At 39.3% G+C, this 18,358-nt stretch overlaps 1 protein-coding gene across 11 annotated transcripts in view; it reads left to right on the top strand.

Moving 5' to 3' along the window:
* PPP1R9A (protein phosphatase 1 regulatory subunit 9A) overlaps positions 1-18,358 on the top strand; it is a 327,785-nt gene that overhangs the window by 295,947 nt on the left and 13,480 nt on the right. For 9 of the 11 annotated variants that reach the window (XM_060304610.1, XM_060304615.1, XM_060304611.1 and 6 more), the window contains 2 exons: positions 6,998-7,085; positions 7,185-7,268. The exons of the other annotated variants lie outside the window; for them this stretch is intronic. In XM_060304610.1, coding sequence (XP_060160593.1) covers positions 6,998-7,085; positions 7,185-7,268 — 172 coding nt within the window. The remainder of the gene's footprint in view (positions 1-6,997; positions 7,086-7,184; positions 7,269-18,358) is intronic. 11 annotated transcript variants of the gene reach the window in all.

Raw genomic sequence — 18,358 nt, forward strand, 5'->3', positions numbered from 1 at the left:
CTTCCACCAACCAGTGCTAGCAAAGATGTGGGACACACTCATTCATTACAGATACGATTGTGCATCACTACACTGAAAAGTCCATGCGCACTTATCTCTACCAGAGCAAAAGTTGTAATCTTTCTACAAATACATCCTGAACATAGAAATACAGTTGATGGTGGAGGCTTACCTTGTTTTGTAACTCTTAGTAAGTGTCATAGCTTTATCCCTGATATTTTCCCTGGTTTCCTTCCCTGAGCCTATTGATTTGCTGGAATTATCTTCCACAGACTGGTCCTAAGCACAAGTCTTCCAGAAGACGTTTTAAGGTAAAAAATAAGTACTTAGGGAGTACAAGATACTAGCGGAGGCAAGAGAAAATATGTCAAGCCTGCTAATTCATCAAAAGCAGTTGTAAAGTTGGTGAAGGACTTACACTGTGATTTTGACCTACTTTCAAAAGAATGAAGGCTTCAGAAACTCACATTAACTAACCTAAATTGTGGATTGTAATGGCACTTTTATAGAAATATACTTGTGTGAAGCCCTCTGTCATCTCCTCAAGAAAAAAAAATGTGTATAGACCTTACTTGGTTCATAAGAAGGCAAAAGAGCAGGGGCATATATTTTGGAAATATAGGTTAATACTTTGTAGTCCACTGTTTGAGTTTATAAGGCATAACTTAGCTGTCTGAAAGAAAGTGCTTTATAGTCGGAGAGTGGATGCCTCACACATGAAATCTGACTAAAATTTTTTAAAAGTGGCTACATCTTGTCTAGATTATTTCTCTTTTCCTTTTCCTTCTAAAAGCAAATGTTTCATCTCAAATTGGAGAAGTATTACATGGATGTGAGTTGTGCTTCACAGTCCATTAGCAGTAATATAGAGCAAAATGTGGTTAGCAGTGATTAGCATTAAAATGTGAGCATTCCATCTTTTCTCCAATACCTCCTTTGCTTGCTACTGCCTCTTCTTTGGGATTAAGCTTCCAGCTGTAGTAAGCAGGACCAAGAAATACGGGGTGGGTAGTTTCTTCTCCAGAGACAAACTCTTAAGCTTTCCCATTTTTTTAATTTTCCTGGATTGATCATGCTTCTGGGTAACTAGAAAGGAGCAATTAATTGAGCTTTTATAAAGTATTAACTTTATAAATAGTTACTAGTATGATAACCATTATTAGACATTAACTATGACCAGATGAAAGCAGTGCCTCACTTTCTTTCCTTCCCTTGATAAAAGTTTCCAGCCTTGACGAGCTTCCTGTGCCTTCCATGTTCACTAGTATTAATCCATTCATTCATGTATTTATTCAACAAATAGTTATTGAGCACCTGCTCTGCGTCCGGCATTGTGCTAAAGGCTGAATATGCAATGATAATATTCCATCCTTTCCTGCAGGGAGTTTGCAGACTAGAGTCTGTTTGTCTGTCTCTCTGTCTCTGTTTCTCTCTCTCTCTTTGATTTATTGCTTGCTTGTTTGTTTGGTGACAGACCCTGTCTCTCTGACACCACACAACCACCACCATCAATAACCAGGAAGCCCCTGTACTTTCTGCCTTCCACTCTCAGGCTCTGTTGCACCTTGAAAGATAGCAAAGGAACCTATCAGTCAAGACTCTTTACATTCTGTGAAATCCTTGAGTTCTTTGCCATGTGAGATGAATCGACTATTCAGAGCAGGACTCAACAGAGGTTAAGTGTGGTTAGCCTGATTTACCTGTGTGTATGTGTTTATATGTGTGTGGTTCTTACAACTCACTGGCTCCTTAATAAAGGAACTAGAATGGGATTTGTACTCACAAGTACAAACTTCATACGTAACATGCCACTCCAGGAAATTCTGGTCCTTCTTCAAAGCTCAGCTTAAATCTCACCTCCTTTAGTGGACCCTTTGCACACACCCCCCATTCCCGGGCAAAGTGAATTATTCTCTCTGTCCCACAGAAATTTTCACAGTTACTTCTGCTTCTGTCACTTTGTGTGTGATAATAAGTGATCAGGTTGTCAAGTGTGAGCCAGAGTTTTCTCACTTGTCTGATTCATCTTTGTATTCATGGCCCCTAGTAAAGTATATGCATATAATTGATATTAATAAGGTTCTTGGACAAATTAATAAGTATGTCTCTCTAGATAATCAGTACAAGTCTTCTAGAACTGAGGTCGTCAAACCAAATTTGTCCCCCACCCGTTTTTTTTTAAGATTTATTTATTTATTTATTTATTTATTTAATTTAGTTTTTGGCTGCATCGGGTCTTAGTTGCAGCACACGGGATCTTCATTGAGGCATGTGGGATTTTTTGTTGCGGTGTGCGGGCTCTTCGTTGTGGTGCATGGGCTTCTCTCTAGTTGTGGCGTGTGGGTTTTCTCTTCTCTAGTTGTGGTGCGCAGGCTCCAAGGCGCCTGGGCTGTGTAGTTTGCAGCACGCGGGCTCTAGTTGAGGCGCGTGAGCTCAGTAGTTGTGGTACATGGGCTTAGTTGCCCCACAGCATGTGGGGTCTTAGTTCCCTGACCAGGAATCGAACCCACGTCCCCTGCATTGTAAGGATTGTAAGGTGGATTCTTTACCACTGGACCACCAGAGAAGTCCCGCCACCCCCCTTTTTTTTTTCCGATGAGATAAACGCTTTTATTTAATTTATTTATTTATTTATTTTTGACTGCACTGGGTCTTCGTTGCTTCACGTGGGCTTTCTCTAGTTGTGGCGAGCGGGGGCTACTCTTTGTTGCGGTGCGCAGGCTTCTCATTGTGGTGGCTTCTCGTTGCAGAGCACGGGCTCTAGGCACGTGGGCTTCAGTAGTTGTGGCACGTGGGATCAATAGTTATGGTGCACGGGTTTAGTTGCTCTGCGGCATGTGGGATCTTCTTGGACCAGGGCTTGAACCTGTGTTCCCTGCATTGGCAGGCGGATTCTTATCCACTGTGCCACCAGGGAAGCCCCTGCCAGCCGTTTTTATAAGTAAAGTTTTATTGGAGCACAACCACACTCAAACAGTTACATACTGTTTTCATACTACAGTAGCAGAGTTGAATAGCTGTGGCAGAGTCAGTAGCCCACAGCCTAAAATGTTTACTCTCTGGCCTTTTACAGAAAGTTTGCTGACTCCTGGTTTAGACATACATTTTCTTCCACTCAACATTGCTGGATAAACTCTGAAAATGTCTTAGTCATTGGTTGCTGTTTATCAAGATTTTTTAAAGTGATATACCATTACTTTTGATCTAACAAGGTACCACAAAGGTAATAATTAAGTTACAGCTGTAGTTGATTACATTCCTGGGGCAAATTCTCCGTTCTTCAATTGAACACCTAACTGAAGTTGGGTGTTTTCTAAATTGCACCAGTACCACATTCACAAGTCATAATTTTGTTGTCATATTTGTGGGACCTCAGTGGAAACTAGGATAGAAAGAATCCCATTACAACTGGCTAAATGATAAACATCTAACCCCATTTCAGTTAAAATTAGAGAAAGTAAAAGATTATTCCTAGAGGTTTGTTAAGCAAATTATATAGCAATAAAGGGCATGAAAATATTTTCCCCCTGTCTATTCTTTGAGTAGCCTAATACTAAAGTTTTAGTCTCTGGACTTACATAGCAGTGGGCCTTTGTTCAGACAAGGTTGAGTAAATGAAGTACTATCAGTTTTCTGTTTGTGATTTGTTCATTATTCTAAGTGTATATGTGGCCGTTAGCGCATTGCCTAACACAGAACATGTCTTCAGAAATATTTGTTGAATTAATGTCCTTGCAAGTAGAAATCTTTACAGGATTCACTTATTATTATGTTGCATTAGGCCTTTATACATATAGAAATAGTAAATTTTATCATTGCTTGGAGGACGGCGAGGTTAACCCTAGCTGAGATTGGTAAACGAGACATGACAAAGAAAATACAATTAGAGTAACTACTGAAGGACTGAAAAAACAGAAAAGATAGGTAAGGAAGGCATATAAGGCAGGGAGATGGCATTGATAGAGACAGGCACACGTAAGATGAAATGACAGGAGTGGGGCTGTCCCAGCCTGCTGGAAGCAGTCTGTTTATTCAGGTTAGAGTGATTGCTCGTAAAATTGAACAGGTAGGTTAGGTCTATAGCTCTAGAATTTAAATACCTTAGATACCTTATCATATTACTAGAAAACCACAAGATGCTTGAGCAGAGGAATAAAAAGGAAAAGACACTAGGTATGAGGAGATGAGTTAAGAGACCCTGAAAGGTGGAGGAGCAATAGACAATGACAGGAAAGAATGATATGAGAACTGTTGAAACGTATGTAACTTGACAAGATCAGGGGGAAGAGAGTGAGGAGGTCAAAACTGATCACAGGGTTTCTAGCCTCAGAAAACACGGTCTTGTCATTGATAGAAAGTAGGAAATCAGAAGCATTATGAGGGAAAGGTGATTAACTCATTTTTAGTAGAGGAGGTCTTGAGCTCGAGAGAGAAGCCAGGGGCTTCCCTGGTGGCGCAGTGGTTGAGAGTCTGCCTGCCGATGCAGGGGACACGGGTTCGTGCCCCAGTCCGGGAGGATCCCACATGCCGCGGAGTGGCTGGGCCCGTGAGCCATGGCCGCTGAGCCTGCACGTCCGGAGCCTGTGCTCCACAACGGGAGAGGCCACAACAGTGAGAGGCCCGCGTACCGCCAAAAAAAAAAAAAAAAAAAAAAAAGCCAGGGCTGGGAGGTAGATTTCAGAGTCCCCAGAATAAAAGAAGAGGTAGTCAAGGGTCTTGTTGCAGTGAGACTAAGAAGAATGCAGTCCCAGAAAAGGCCTTAGTATTTAGCTCAGGAAATCAATCATTACCTTTGAAAATGAAGACCAGGTTGCCAAAGATTAAAGCTGGGTCACCCAACATGAGGACTTGGACTTCTAATTGCTCGTCAACGTAGTATTGGAGAGATTTCAAAAAGCCTAATAGAAATTCCACATACAGCTAAATAACAAACAAAAATGTCACAATTCTTTTTCTTTTCCTGAAATCATACCAATCCAATGTTGGTTTTTATGCAGACTAGAAGTTCTGAGGTACATTAATGATGGATTTGATTGATTTAAAGTGGGAAAGTGCATTATTACTTAATCTTGCCTCTTCGGCCTTTTGAAAGAATTCATTGAAGTGTTCCTTGGAACACACTTTGGCAAATGTGTGAGATAATGATGTGAGGTTGCCTAGCAGCAGGCTCTCTGATGGGCAGAATCAGGCTTTTAGTCCCAAGATGTCCACATAACTGCCACACTAATAGGTTACAGAGTGTTGCCACGTACATTGCTTCATCTGGTCTTAGCACCACTCGTTAAAATATCTCCCAGGCACCTTTATTTCCGAAATTAATAAGGCAGTCTCCTTTTAACTTTGCACATTCCTAGCTGTTGAGAGTTGCTCTAGAATTTATTTGGAAGAATCCAGTACTTTCTTTCCTTCAGCTTCTGTTAAGAAACTTGAAATCCTGCTTTTTTTTTTTAATGTCCATTAGCAAAATCACCTTAGAGTGAGTTTGTGCCATGTGTGTATATTTTTTTATGTGCATGTGTCACATCTGTGGCTATTTAATTCAGTTACCCAAAGAGTAATGATGCAAAGAGCCATAATAAATATTTGAGGTTAGAAGTGGATTTTGACGTGGACATATTTCTTACTCTTCTATTTGATTATGTACATTTCAAGGAATTGATTATTATAATCTGTGTATCATTAACTAAAACTATGAAAAGCTCATTGCTAAAAATCCTTAGAGTATTTTTCAACATCCTGTGCTTCTTCAGAGCTTCGAAAATAGACTCCTAAATGAGAACTGTGTGCACATCATGGCTTGTAAGTTATGTGTGTTTAGAAGTTTCTCCTGAAATAGACAAAAAGCATAAGCAAAATTAACTGCAAGGTTAATTGAACATTCTCTTAGGAGAACTACACTCCATGCCAGAAGGTTGCTGGATTTTCTTTTCAATTTTAGAAAGAGAAAGACACCAACAGACAATTGGGAAAGAGCAGTTTCATACACAGATATACATCAAAGACACCCCTTGTTAATGATCTCAGATGACTGGATATGCTGAAATATAATGCCAAACAGCATTCTTTGCTAAATAGCTCCAAGTAGAGCCTTAGGAGTTTCTACCTTGTCCAAGGTAGAGTAAGTGCCACCAGTGGAATCTAGTTCCTACAACTGACATTGAATTCCATTGGCAAAGCGTCTCCTCTGACTGGTTTTTGGCACCATTTCAAGGGTCCCCATCCCCCAGCAGCTGCTGTGCTTTAGAGTGCCAGCGTAACTCGGAGAGAGGCAGACATCATTCAGCTGCAAGCACTGGGGAGGTTTTTGGTGTCTTCTACATCATGGGAAGCCAGCCAAGTTGTGCTTAAAGCCAGCTTCTAAAAAAAGACCTTTCAAAAATATAAATGTTTTATAGCTGAGCTCCTGCTTGAGAAGTCTCCCCCATGTTCTGTCTCCTCTATCCCAAGACTGGCCACAAGCCATTAGCAAGGGGCAGATGAGAAGGGAAAGCTTTGACTCTCACTTTCTCCCTAATCTCTTAGACTCTCAGGGGTGACGTTCTTTACTGGACTTGGGACATATGGGGGAAGTGAGCTGGGGTCCTGTCAGAAGGTGCTAAAACCAAAGGCAAGAAAGGCATGGAGGACAGAGGCCAGACATTTGAAGCAAAGAGTTGGAGCCAGAGAAGGAACAGAAGGAAAGTCATTTGGTCCCTGCTTTGAATGTAAAGAATGATTTGATAGTGTTTATTCTTGCTTATTTTTTTTCATTCCAGTTTATTTGCAGCTAAAATTCTTTGTGATAAGTATTGGGCTTCTGTCTAACAGGACCTCTCCTGGTTTGACTGAATGTTCCTCAACATAGCTATGTTTCCTGTATGTTAATAAAGGCATCCAGTATTTTCTTTTACTGTTAGGAATTGATGCAAACCCCACAGATTCAGAGACGCAATGACTTTTGACAGTAGCTTTTTAAAAATGATAATAATTGCTTTTTTCACATATATGTATATCCTAGATGGTGCCAAAGGTCCCAGATCACTGAGGGCATCAAGTTTGTTGGTGGTGCGAGGAGGAAAAATTAAGCGGAAGTTTGTGGATCTGGGGTAAGCTCTTCATGAAGTTAAAAAGCAAGCCCTCTGTAAGAGAAGGATTAAAGGAGAAAATGTCAAATTCCCCTTTCTGACTGTGTGCTGTCATTATAGGGCGCCTTTGCGAAGGAATTCCAACAAGGGAAAGAAATGGAAAGAAAAAGAGAAAGAAGCCAGTAGGTTTTCTCCAGGTAGCAGGTACGGGTGGGTGATTAAGAACAGATGTATCTCTGCATCTAAACTTTCTGGCCCCTTTCCATTGTTAACCGGAATTAGTGGTCGTTATCTCTGTGCTGAAGTGATACAGCTAGAGGTGAGATGAAAACAAATTGCAGTTGGTATTTGTCTTACTCCGATTGAAGCCTACACCTGGCCTTGGGTAGATCCATTGGCTTAATTGCAGAATTATGGTCACATGAACAGTTTTAATAAATGTTTATCTAAATACAGTATAAATGTATCTATGTGATGTGTCAGTTAGACACATTTCAGCTTTTTTGCCTGGCTACCCACAATTCTTGTGTCTTCTGGTTATAAGTCTGAAAGGGTAATTTTGCATTTAAGTATATTGTTGGCTTTCAAGACTGTTCGGTCCACATGCGGGTAAGAAAGACCAGTGTCTCACTGAACTCAGCTATTAAGTTGATTTTTGCTGGCGCCATCAACTATGCTTACTGTTCAATAGAGACTTTCCTATAGAGAAGTGAGCTTTGTATAGCACATTGTCAAGCTTTCCCAACTTTATGCTGAGATTACATAATTGTAAACTTAGGTTTATATAGGGAGACAGTAAAGCACAGAGCTGTCTCTGAAGTCCAACTGCCTGGGTTTGAATCAGCGCTCTCCCAGTCACTACCTTTAAAACCTTCGACAAGTTATTTAGCCTCTGTGCCTTTGTTTTCTCATATATGAAATGAGGATAATAAGAGTAGCTACCTGTTAGTGTAAGGATTAAATGAGTTTTCATGTAAAGCGTTTAAAATGGTACCTGGCACATAGGAGGCATTCAATAATAATAATAATGATAGCAATCTGCTATAATTCTTATTATTATTTGCAAGTTACAAAGAAGTTTTATATTTATCATTTCATTTGATCCTTACAATAAGATTGGGAGGGCAGATAATAATACCATACTTTATTGATGAAGAACTTCACCTTCATAGAATTTAATTGATTAGCCCATGATTATGCAACAAGCAATTAATGTCAGTTAGCTGGTGCTTGGCCTCCTGTCCAGATGTCTTTCCAACACTGCATGTCACCTCCTAGTTACTTAAGCATCTAATGATGTTTACATTTATTTATGAATTTTGGGAATCATCCCAATAGTATAGACTAAGGAAGAAACAGACAAAATGCTAAGAATAAAAGAATGTAAAATTATTTGGGGACCACCTATCCATTTTATAGGTTGTCCCCAGCTGTTTCCTTTTTTCTCTTTTCTGCCATACACCTTGGTGAGAAATTGTACCTTCTCCCTGGGATTACAGGAGAATGGGGGAGAGGGTGAGGGATGAGAAGAGAGAATTCCAAAATTAATTATTTTTGTTAGTCTGGGTTTCCTTTATGCTGTACAATGGAGAAAGGCAAGAAAGCTCTGTTTATATTAAGGACAGGAATCTCAGGAAAAATAAGGCCATAATGCAACTCAAGAGCACTTTTAACTTTGTGTGGTTTTAGAGTGAGAAATATAAAACAGTCTACTTTATGCCTTAGAATTAAGAATAGAAAACTATCAAATATGCTCAGGGGAAAAAACAACAACAGATAGTGAGACCGTTTAAGGGAGAGAGAGAGATGCCCAAATGCACAACGGGAGAGAAACTTGAACACTTCTGAAGTGACACTGTGCTCCCTTCGGTCCCTGGGCTCCTGAGGCAGCCACTGCCTCTCACCTTTGGGGCCCCACCCTCAATGGGACATAAGCGCAGGCATCCAACAGAGTGGAGGGGAGAAGGTTTGACTGAATTTCGTGGTAGGAGCCAGAGAGTTCTCACGCCCTTGTGTAAATTGCAGGTGAAAGTCAAGCAGGTCTTGACTCTGTTGGCAAATACTCACCTTACTCCAGGCAAAACCACCATAGTCCAGGGTGGGCGGTCATCATCGTGCTGCTTAACGGCAGCCGATAACCAGCTTTTGAAGCAGCAGCCAGCTAGGCTGCCTAGTCAGCTACATTTTAAAACATTAACTCTGCAGTCTCTCCGCATCAGTAGTCACAAACAATTCACGTGTACAACATTACAAAGTAGTTTTCAGTTAGAATCATAGTTTCATAATTATTTGTAATTACAGTAGAAGGTTGACAGGACTGAAAGGAATTCATGTAATTGAAACAGTAGGGCAGGGAAGAAGAAGGATTTTTTCAGTTTCAAAAAAATAAATTTTTGAGCTATCACAGTAATTGGTTAACAGTAATCAAATCTAATGACAGCCTCCATTCTCCTATGTAGATGAATAATGGGCCAGAACCGTATTCAGAACATATTGCAGGAAGTACAGTTACTGCCCAGTAGGAGCATAATGCAGTTGAATTGGTTTCACAGGGCCCCTGAAGGTAGGTGGGTGGCAAGCACCATCAGCTGCAGGGTCCCACTGCAGTTGTGGAGAAGAACTGGGGGTAAACTCATCACTCCTGTGAGGTTTTCTCAGAAAAAGGAGGATTCACAAATTGAGTTAGTAATCTTATCTTTTAGGCTTTTCATCCAGTTCTTATAAGATTGTAAAAATCTGATGAGGTCATTCAATCAGTGATAACCTAAGGCTACCGGACTTGAAAGAGGCCAGACATTCTCTAAATGTGGTCTTGGTTTTAGTTTTTTCCTTCCCAAAGAGTAAAGAATTAACTGTATTCCTTGTGGAGACAAAGTGATTCAAATACATGACCAACATGAAACAAATAGATGAGATTAAAATAAGAAGAAGTAAACCCTACAGACATATATGGTTTGGTTCTGTCCTTTTCAAATACGTGCTCAGTGAACTTTCTGATTTAACCAGATAACATAGCGGATAACAAAAGCAGGAAACGCTTAATCGTCAGAGCTTGTTCATCCCTTAAAGTACATACCAAAGAGTAAGATAAAATACTCTCCTTAAGAGTAAGGAGCCACTGGTGTCAGTGGAGTGTCTATTTTTGGAGCTCTGTAGGAGAAGCTCCCACTTTAGTCACTGAATGGAAAGCCCTGTGAGCTCTGTAGGAGAAGCTCCCACTTTAGTCACTGAATGGAAAGCCCTGTGAGCAGATATCTCAAAGCAAGGCTAGAGGGTGGCGCGTGGGAAAATTATGGGGAAGGGAGATGGCGCTCCTCTGTGGAAGCAGATCTGCTTTCACCTTAGAAGTGTGAACAGTGGAGAAAACACTGAGCTGGAATCCAGTATTCGTCCTGACTTTGCCATAGGTAAGTCTGAATTCCTTGGACTTTGGTTTCCTACCAAAAAATAAGTGTGGTCAACTAAAACTACATGGTCTGTAACTCCCTATCCATCTCTGCCTGCACTATCCAGCATGGTAATCTCTAGTCAGATGTGGCCCTTGAGCACTTGAAATGTAGCTTGTCTTTATCGAGATGTGTTGTAGGAGAAAAAGCATGCTCGATTTCAAAGACTTCGCATGGAAAAGAATAGAATGTGACATATCTTGGTATCTTAATAATTTTATAATACTGATTACATGTTGAAATAATATTTTGAATATTTTGGGTGAGATAAAATATATTATAAAAATTAGTTTTACCTCTTTTTTTCCATGTGGCCACTAGAAAATTTTAGTTGACTTATGTGGTTCATATTATATTTCTATTGGACAGTGTTGATCTATACGATTCTATGAAAACCATACTCTTGATTTCTGACTCTTTATTTTGTTGGTCTGTAAATTAGCATGTATTCATTTGTTTGTTCATTCTTTTTTTATCTGTATGTACTCCTCTTTGTTCCAAATATTATTTGTTTATATACAAAAATATATATGGTACAACAGTATAATTTATTTTAAAAGTAAATCAGATAGGGTAAAACAAGATAAAGCAAAAAGTAAGGTTGGTACTTAGAACATCTTCAGCAGTACTTTCATAGTAAATATAACAGTGACCTCCAGTAAAAGCCAAGAGCATAATGTCAAGGCGATTAAGAGCCCGAGTTCAAATCGCAGCTCTGCCACTTGTCCTCTTGAGCAAGTTACTTAACCTCTCTGTACCTCAGTTTTCTCATCAATAAGATGGAGACATATATTTACCTCTTCAGGTCATTAAGGGGGTTGAGATAACATTTATGCACATTTTAAGTCCTTAATAAATATAAATGGCTATCATCACTATTAACGCTTAAAGTAATTCTTATTGCAGGGATATAAAACTAAATATTTTCTGGACATATTTTTCTGGCAGTCTCATTCATGCAGGGGTGACTTTGGTAATATCTTGACGAATACATGGACTATATGGATTATAGTTCAGGCAATCCTTCATAGATGCCATTTCTCTCAAAGAAACTTTAGATAAATCATGGTACTACAGTGAGTTTGAGATTATACTGCATGACAAGTATCTGGAGGGCAGTTCTGCCCTGTTGCTGAGCAAGGGCCAAGCCTCTGCTCCTGAGCTGGAGTTGAAACACACCCTTTCAGAAGAGCTGAGAAGTGGGATAAACACATGTACACAGAGAGAGAAACCCCTTTCTCTGCCTAAACCCGGTCCACAGAGGCACCCCAGAGAGGAGCCAGCTTTTTCCTTCAAAAAAAAAACATTTTAAAAAACAAGAAACAAAAATGTAGCTATAAACGCCGGTGGAGAATGGCCATTAGAAAATGGCAGAATAATTTGAGCCTGAAAAGTTTTAGAGCGCACGTTACCAAGCCACTAGTGGCCAGGAACAGTGATGGCAAAAACTCACCACTGGAGAACTTAACCTTGGCCATGTAGCTCACGTGGGCTCTCCCCTTCACTTGATATTTTTAATGCCCAAAGGTAGTAGCTTTGTTCTTAAAAAGAGGATTATTTGGGTTATAAATTAAGAGTAATTTGTTAAAGTGTCCAATTTTAAAACCTAGCTTTTTTTGAGTTTAGCTCAACTTAGAAATCCCGTCATTTCGTTTTACACGAGTAAAATTTTATATGAAATAAAAAAAAATTTTATATGAAAAAAAAATTTTATATGAAATAAAAAAATTTTATATGAAATAAAAAAAATTGTTCGAACAATATTAGCTTAGCCTCAGGAGAGCAGACCTGTTCCCCCATAATTGTCTGTCCTGTTTTTAGCTGCAGGTATAAATTTAATCTATTTAGTTTTCCTTTTAAGTAATTTCCAGTGCCTAAAACCTGACAAACTTACATTCCTAACAAATCAACACTTTTCCTACTTAAAAAAAACTCTTGAAAATCTACTAAATTAAAATAACTACAGTGACTCTAAACATCCCAATACTCTTTATCAGTGTGGTAGTTTTACACCTAATTAGTTAAATCTGAAATCAGTTAAATATATTAAGGTAGACTCAATAGACGAGTTTCTTTCTCAGTTTCTAATAATACAAATTTTCTTAAAAACTAACCGGTATATTTATTATTCCTAAACTAATATTTTTGTTTTGATAATATGGATTTTATTTACATAATCATCTTGCTGTTTCATTTTATATCTTCCCAGTATGGGGGAGACTCATTAAGAGAACAGTTTCTCCATCTCAAGTGAGTGTACGGGAGGAAAAAAATATATTTTTCCCTCTACACTCCTAGGTTCTTCAACTGAAGTCCTGTAAATTAGACTGACAGAAGACAGATTAACAAGGGAAAAGCATACAAATTTAATGTAAGTTTTATGAGACACAGGAGCCTTCATTAGGAAATAAAGACCCAAAGAAGGAGTTAAGCCTGGAGAATTTTTATCGTAGGTTTGATGAAGCATGGAAAGTTGTGGGGAAGTGTGATAGGACAGAAAGGTATGAGCCTAAAGGTAGTAAACTGGGGAAACTTAACCAAGCCTGTTCATTCATTTGCTCAGGTTCCTCTTGGCATCTGTCCATCTATGGAATTAAGGATGCTCCTTTCCTCTGGGTATAGGGAGGGCACCTCTCTTACATGAGGGTCTTATGACCTGGTTCAGGGGAGATGGGGAAGGTCAGAGAGCCCTTCCTGCACCTGCCATTTCTCAAATTCCTTAAAATATTCATAGCTTAAAATATTCACTATGCCAAGGTGTGCCCTATTTGGGGGTAGCGTGTCCTGAACCCCATCATAAGTTAAGGTTAAGCACTCTACGCTGACCATCTCTAATGGGCTGTTAGTTATTGATCAGATATTTAGACCATAACTCAGGATCTAGAAGCAGGATATTTCAAGGTTGTTGGCCTGGCTGCAGATGGACACCTGCTTGTTATAGCTGTTACCTGTTCAGGTCTCTCAGTCCCCTACAGAAGGGGTGGATGTTAGAACCTTGCAGAATTACTTCCTCTGATTTGAGTAAATGGAGGTCTGCAATCCTTCCTCTGGTTGCACCTAACTTTCTTCAATTAACCTCCTTTACTACCTGCTTGAATTCTATATTCTGTTTATACTTTTTCTGTTCTGGAAGTTCCTGAACTCCTAATTATATTTTGATGACATCCAATTAGACTCTGAATACTTAATTGTATTCAAAATTAAACCAAAAAAAAAAAATCACCATGGAATGTTTACCTGAGCAACTTAATTTTGGGGTGCTAGCACCAGGGTAAACTGGTTTCAAGATATATAAATGAGTTAATTGTTTTATAGAGTTGTTAAACCATTTAAATGCCAGGAGGCAGTTACTCTCCCCACCTCACACCCCCAGCAAATGGCATTTTCGGATTATAGAGACTTAATTTGAAGACATGCTTTCTCCCAGTTCCTAACAATAAAACAATCAGAGATATAGCAGTGATTTATGAATCTGTTTTTTCCAAAAATGATAGTAAGTCATTAGTGTATAAGCTAAAAAAGAAAATGAAGCAAGTATAGAACACATACCTGTTTTGATCCTCTAGAAATTATTTTCAGATCTATTAAGTATTCATTTCTACCAATCTTGATTTTTCAAGGGAGTTATTAAGGATCTGTATGGAGTTTATGCCCCTTGGCCCATAACCTTGCCCTCAGAGTCAAAAAAGTTAAGAAGGGAGGGAGGGAAGGAGGGAAGGAAGAATTTTATGTTATTCTTAACAGATTTCTCCACAAAGTGAAACAGACTATAAGAGTGGTCAATAGTAGAATAACTGTTACCAAACCCTTTCTGCTCCTTTTGTAGGCCCGAGAGTTGTATATCCAAAAGGAAATTGGCATTTATTTTAGAAAGCTGGTGAGCTGATAGGTCTATAATTTTAAAGTAGTGAAGAGTTTGCTCTTTTAAATGAATATTCTATACTCTAGGTCCAAGCAAATGGAAGCATATCACTGTTCAGTTTTTTGAAGGATACTAGGAACCACACAGAGGTTCCATCAGCTCAGGGAGTTTTAGAGTCAAGGATACACAAAGAAGTGAGGGGGACAGGATACAGCCCCAGCAGGGGCACAGCCAGACCTCGAAAATAGTCTTCAAAATATCCCAGGATCTGGTGGTTTGCAGCTGTGAGGACAGTGGTTGTCTCCTTAGAAGTGGGCTTTCTTTGCTTTCTATGTGACTATTCCTTTGTTCCTCCATTATCGTGGTGTGGAAAGCTAGAGCAGAAAGCCTCTGGATATTATCCAAGGCTGAGCTTCTATGATCTCATTCATCACATTGGCCTTCGGACCCGTCTTCAGTGCTGGATGTACAAGTCCACATGGAATTTTTACTCTTGAGTATTTCCCTGGCAGTGAGAATTTTATGAAAGGGTTTAATGAGACATGGTCTGCAGATTTTCTCTGAAACGTTACCTGGCCAGGATCTGAACTACCAAAAGTCCTTTTCAAATAGGGCATTAGAATGACAACAATTTGGCAACAGTATTCTTATTTCCTACCTATTAAAAGTGGTAGTGGACAGTGAACTCTATGCTGGGAATGAAGTGATACATTACTCTCTTTTTCCTCGTTCCAAGGAGGATTAAGAAAAGGATATATAAGATCAAGATCCATTCCATATGGGAACAGAGTCAAGGATGGGCACTCGAATTAAATAAATCAAGCTTAAAGTTTGGCCGTGTGGCTGACAGGGTCTTGGTGCTCCAGCTGGCTGTCAGGCCTGAGCCTCTGAGGTGGGAGAGCCGAGTTCAGGACATGGGACCACCACAGACTTCCCGGCCCCACGTAATATCAATCAGCGAGAGCTCTCCCAGAGATCTCTGTCTCAACACTAAGACCCAGCTCCACTCAATGACCAGCAAGCTCCAGTGCTGGACACCCCATGCCAAACAACTAGCAAGACAGGAACACAACCCCACCCAATAGCAGAGAGGCTGCCTAAAATCATACTAAGTTCATAGATACCCCAAAACACACCACTGGATGTGGTCCTGCCCATCAGAAAGACAAGCTCCAGCCTCATCCACCAGAACACAGGCACCAGTCCCCTCCGCCAGGAAGCCTACACAACCCACTGAACCAACCTTACCCACTGGGGGAAGACACCAAAAACAGTGGGAACTACGAACCTGCAGCTGGCGAAAGGGAGACCCCAAACACAGTAAGTTAAGGAAAACTAGAAGACAGAGAAATACGCAGCAGATGAAGGAGCAAGGTAAAAACCCACCACACCTAACAAGTGAAGAGGAAATAAGCAGTCTACCTGAAAAAGAATTCAGACTAATGATAGTAAAGATGATCCAAAATCTTGGAAAGAGAATTGAAAAAATACAAGAAACATTTAACAAGGACCTAGAAGAACTGAAGAGCAAACAAACAATGATAAACAACACTATAAATGAAATTAAAAATTCTTTAGAAGGAATCAATAGCAGAATAACTGATGCAGAAGAACAGTTAAGTGACCTGGAAGATAAAATAGTGTATTAAATAACTACTGCAGAGCAGAATAAAGGAAAAAGAATGGAAAGAATTGAGGACAGTCTCAGAGACCTCTGGGACAACATTAAACGCACCAACATTCGAATTATAGGGGTCCCAGAAGAAGAAGAGTAAAAGAAAGGGACTGAGAAAATATTTGAAGAGATTATAGCTGAAAACCTCCCTAATATGGGAAAGGAAGTAGTCAATCATGTCCAGGAAGCACAGAGAGTCCCATACAGGATAAATCTGAGGAGAAACACACCAAGACACATATTAATCAAACTATCAAAAATTAAATACAAAGAAAAGATACTAAAAGCAACAAGGGAAAAGCAACAAATAACATACAAGGGGATTCCCACAAGGTTAAAAGCTGATCTTTCAGCAGAAACTCTGCAAGCCAGAAGGGAGTGGCAGGACATATTTAAAGTGATGAAAGGGAAAACCACAACCAAGATTACTCTACCCAGCAAGGATCTCTTTCAGATTTGACGGAGAAATTAAAACCTTTACATACATGCAAAAGCTAAGAGAATTCAGCACCACCAAACCAGCTTGACAACAAATGCTAAAGGAACTTCTCTAGGCAGGAAACACAAGAGAAGGAAAAGACCTACAGTAACAAACCCAGAACAATTAAGAAAATGGTAATAGGAACGTACATATCTATAATTACCTTAAACGCAAATAGATTAAATGCTCCAACCAGAAGACATAGACTGGCTGAATGGATACAAAAACAAGACACGTATATATGCTGTCTACAAGAGACCAACCTCAGACCTAGGGGCACATACAGAAGAGGAGTGAGGAGATGGAAAAAGATACTCCATGCAAATGGAAATCAAAAGAAAGCTGGAGTAGCAATTCTCATATCAGACAAAGTGGACTTTAAAATAAAGACTATTACAAGAGACAAAGAAGGACACTACATAATGATCAAGGGATCAGTCCAAGAAGAAGATATAACAATTGTAAATATTTATGCACCCAACATAGGAGCACCTCAATACATAAGGCAAATGCTAACAGCCATAAAAGGGGAAATTGACAGTAACAGTGTAAGAGTAGGGGACTTTAACACCCCACTTTCACCAATGGACAGATCAACCAAAATGAAAATAAATAAGGAAACACAAGCTTTAAATGATACATTAAACAAGATGGACTTAATTGATATTTATAGGACATTCCATCCCAAAACAACAGAATACACATTTTTCTCTAGTGCTCATGGAATATTCTCCAGGATAGATCATATCTTGGGTCACAAATCAAGCCTTGGTAAATTTAAGAAAATTGAAATCATATCAAGTATCTTTTCCCACCACAATGCTATAAGACTAGATATCAATTACAGGAAAAAAACTAAAAAATACAAACACATGGAGGCTCAACAATACGCTACTAAATAACCAAGATACCACTGAAGAAATCAAAGAGGATATCAAAAAATACCTACAGACAAATGACAATGAAAACACAATGGCCCAAAACCTATGGGATGCAGCAAAAGCAGTTCTAAGAGGGAAGTTTATAGCAGTACAATCCTACCTCAAGAAACAAGAAAAATCTCAAATGAACAACCTAACCTTACACCTAAGCAAATAGAGGAAGAAAAACAAAAATACCCCAAAGTTAGCAGAAGGAAAGAAATCCTAAAGATCAGATCAGAAGTACATGAAAAAGAAATGAAGGAAACGATAGCAAAGATCAATAAAACTAAAAGCTGGTTCTTTGAGAAGATAAACAAAATGATAAACCATTAGCCAGACTCATCAAGAAAAAAAGGGAAAAGACTCAAATCAACAGAATTAGAAATGAAAAAGGAGACGTAACAGCTGACACTGCAGAAATACAAAGGTTCATGAGAGATTACTACAAGCAACTCTATGCCAAAAAATGGACAGCCTGGAAGAAATGGACAAATTCATAGAAAAGCACGACCTTCCAAGACTGAACCAGGAAGAAATATAAAAGACAAACAGACCAATCACAAGCACTGAAATTGAAACTGTGATTAAAAATCTTCCAACAAACAAAAGGCCAGGACTGGATGGATTCACCGGTGAATTCTATCAAACATTTAGAGAAGAGCTAACACCTATCCTTCTCAAACTCTTCCAAAATATACCAGAGGGAGGAAAACTCCCAAATTCATTCTGCGAGGCCACCATCAGCCTGGTACCAAAACCAGACAACGATGTTACAAAAAAAGAAAACTACTACAGGACAGTATCACTGATGAACATCGGTGCAAAAATCCTCAACAGAATACTAGCAAACTGAATCCAGCAGCACATTCAAAGGATCATACACCATGAGCAAGTGGGGTTTATCCCA

The sequence above is a fragment of the Globicephala melas genome, chromosome 9 (assembly GCF_963455315.2).
Source record: "Globicephala melas chromosome 9, mGloMel1.2, whole genome shotgun sequence".
NCBI lineage: Eukaryota > Metazoa > Chordata > Mammalia > Artiodactyla > Delphinidae > Globicephala > Globicephala melas.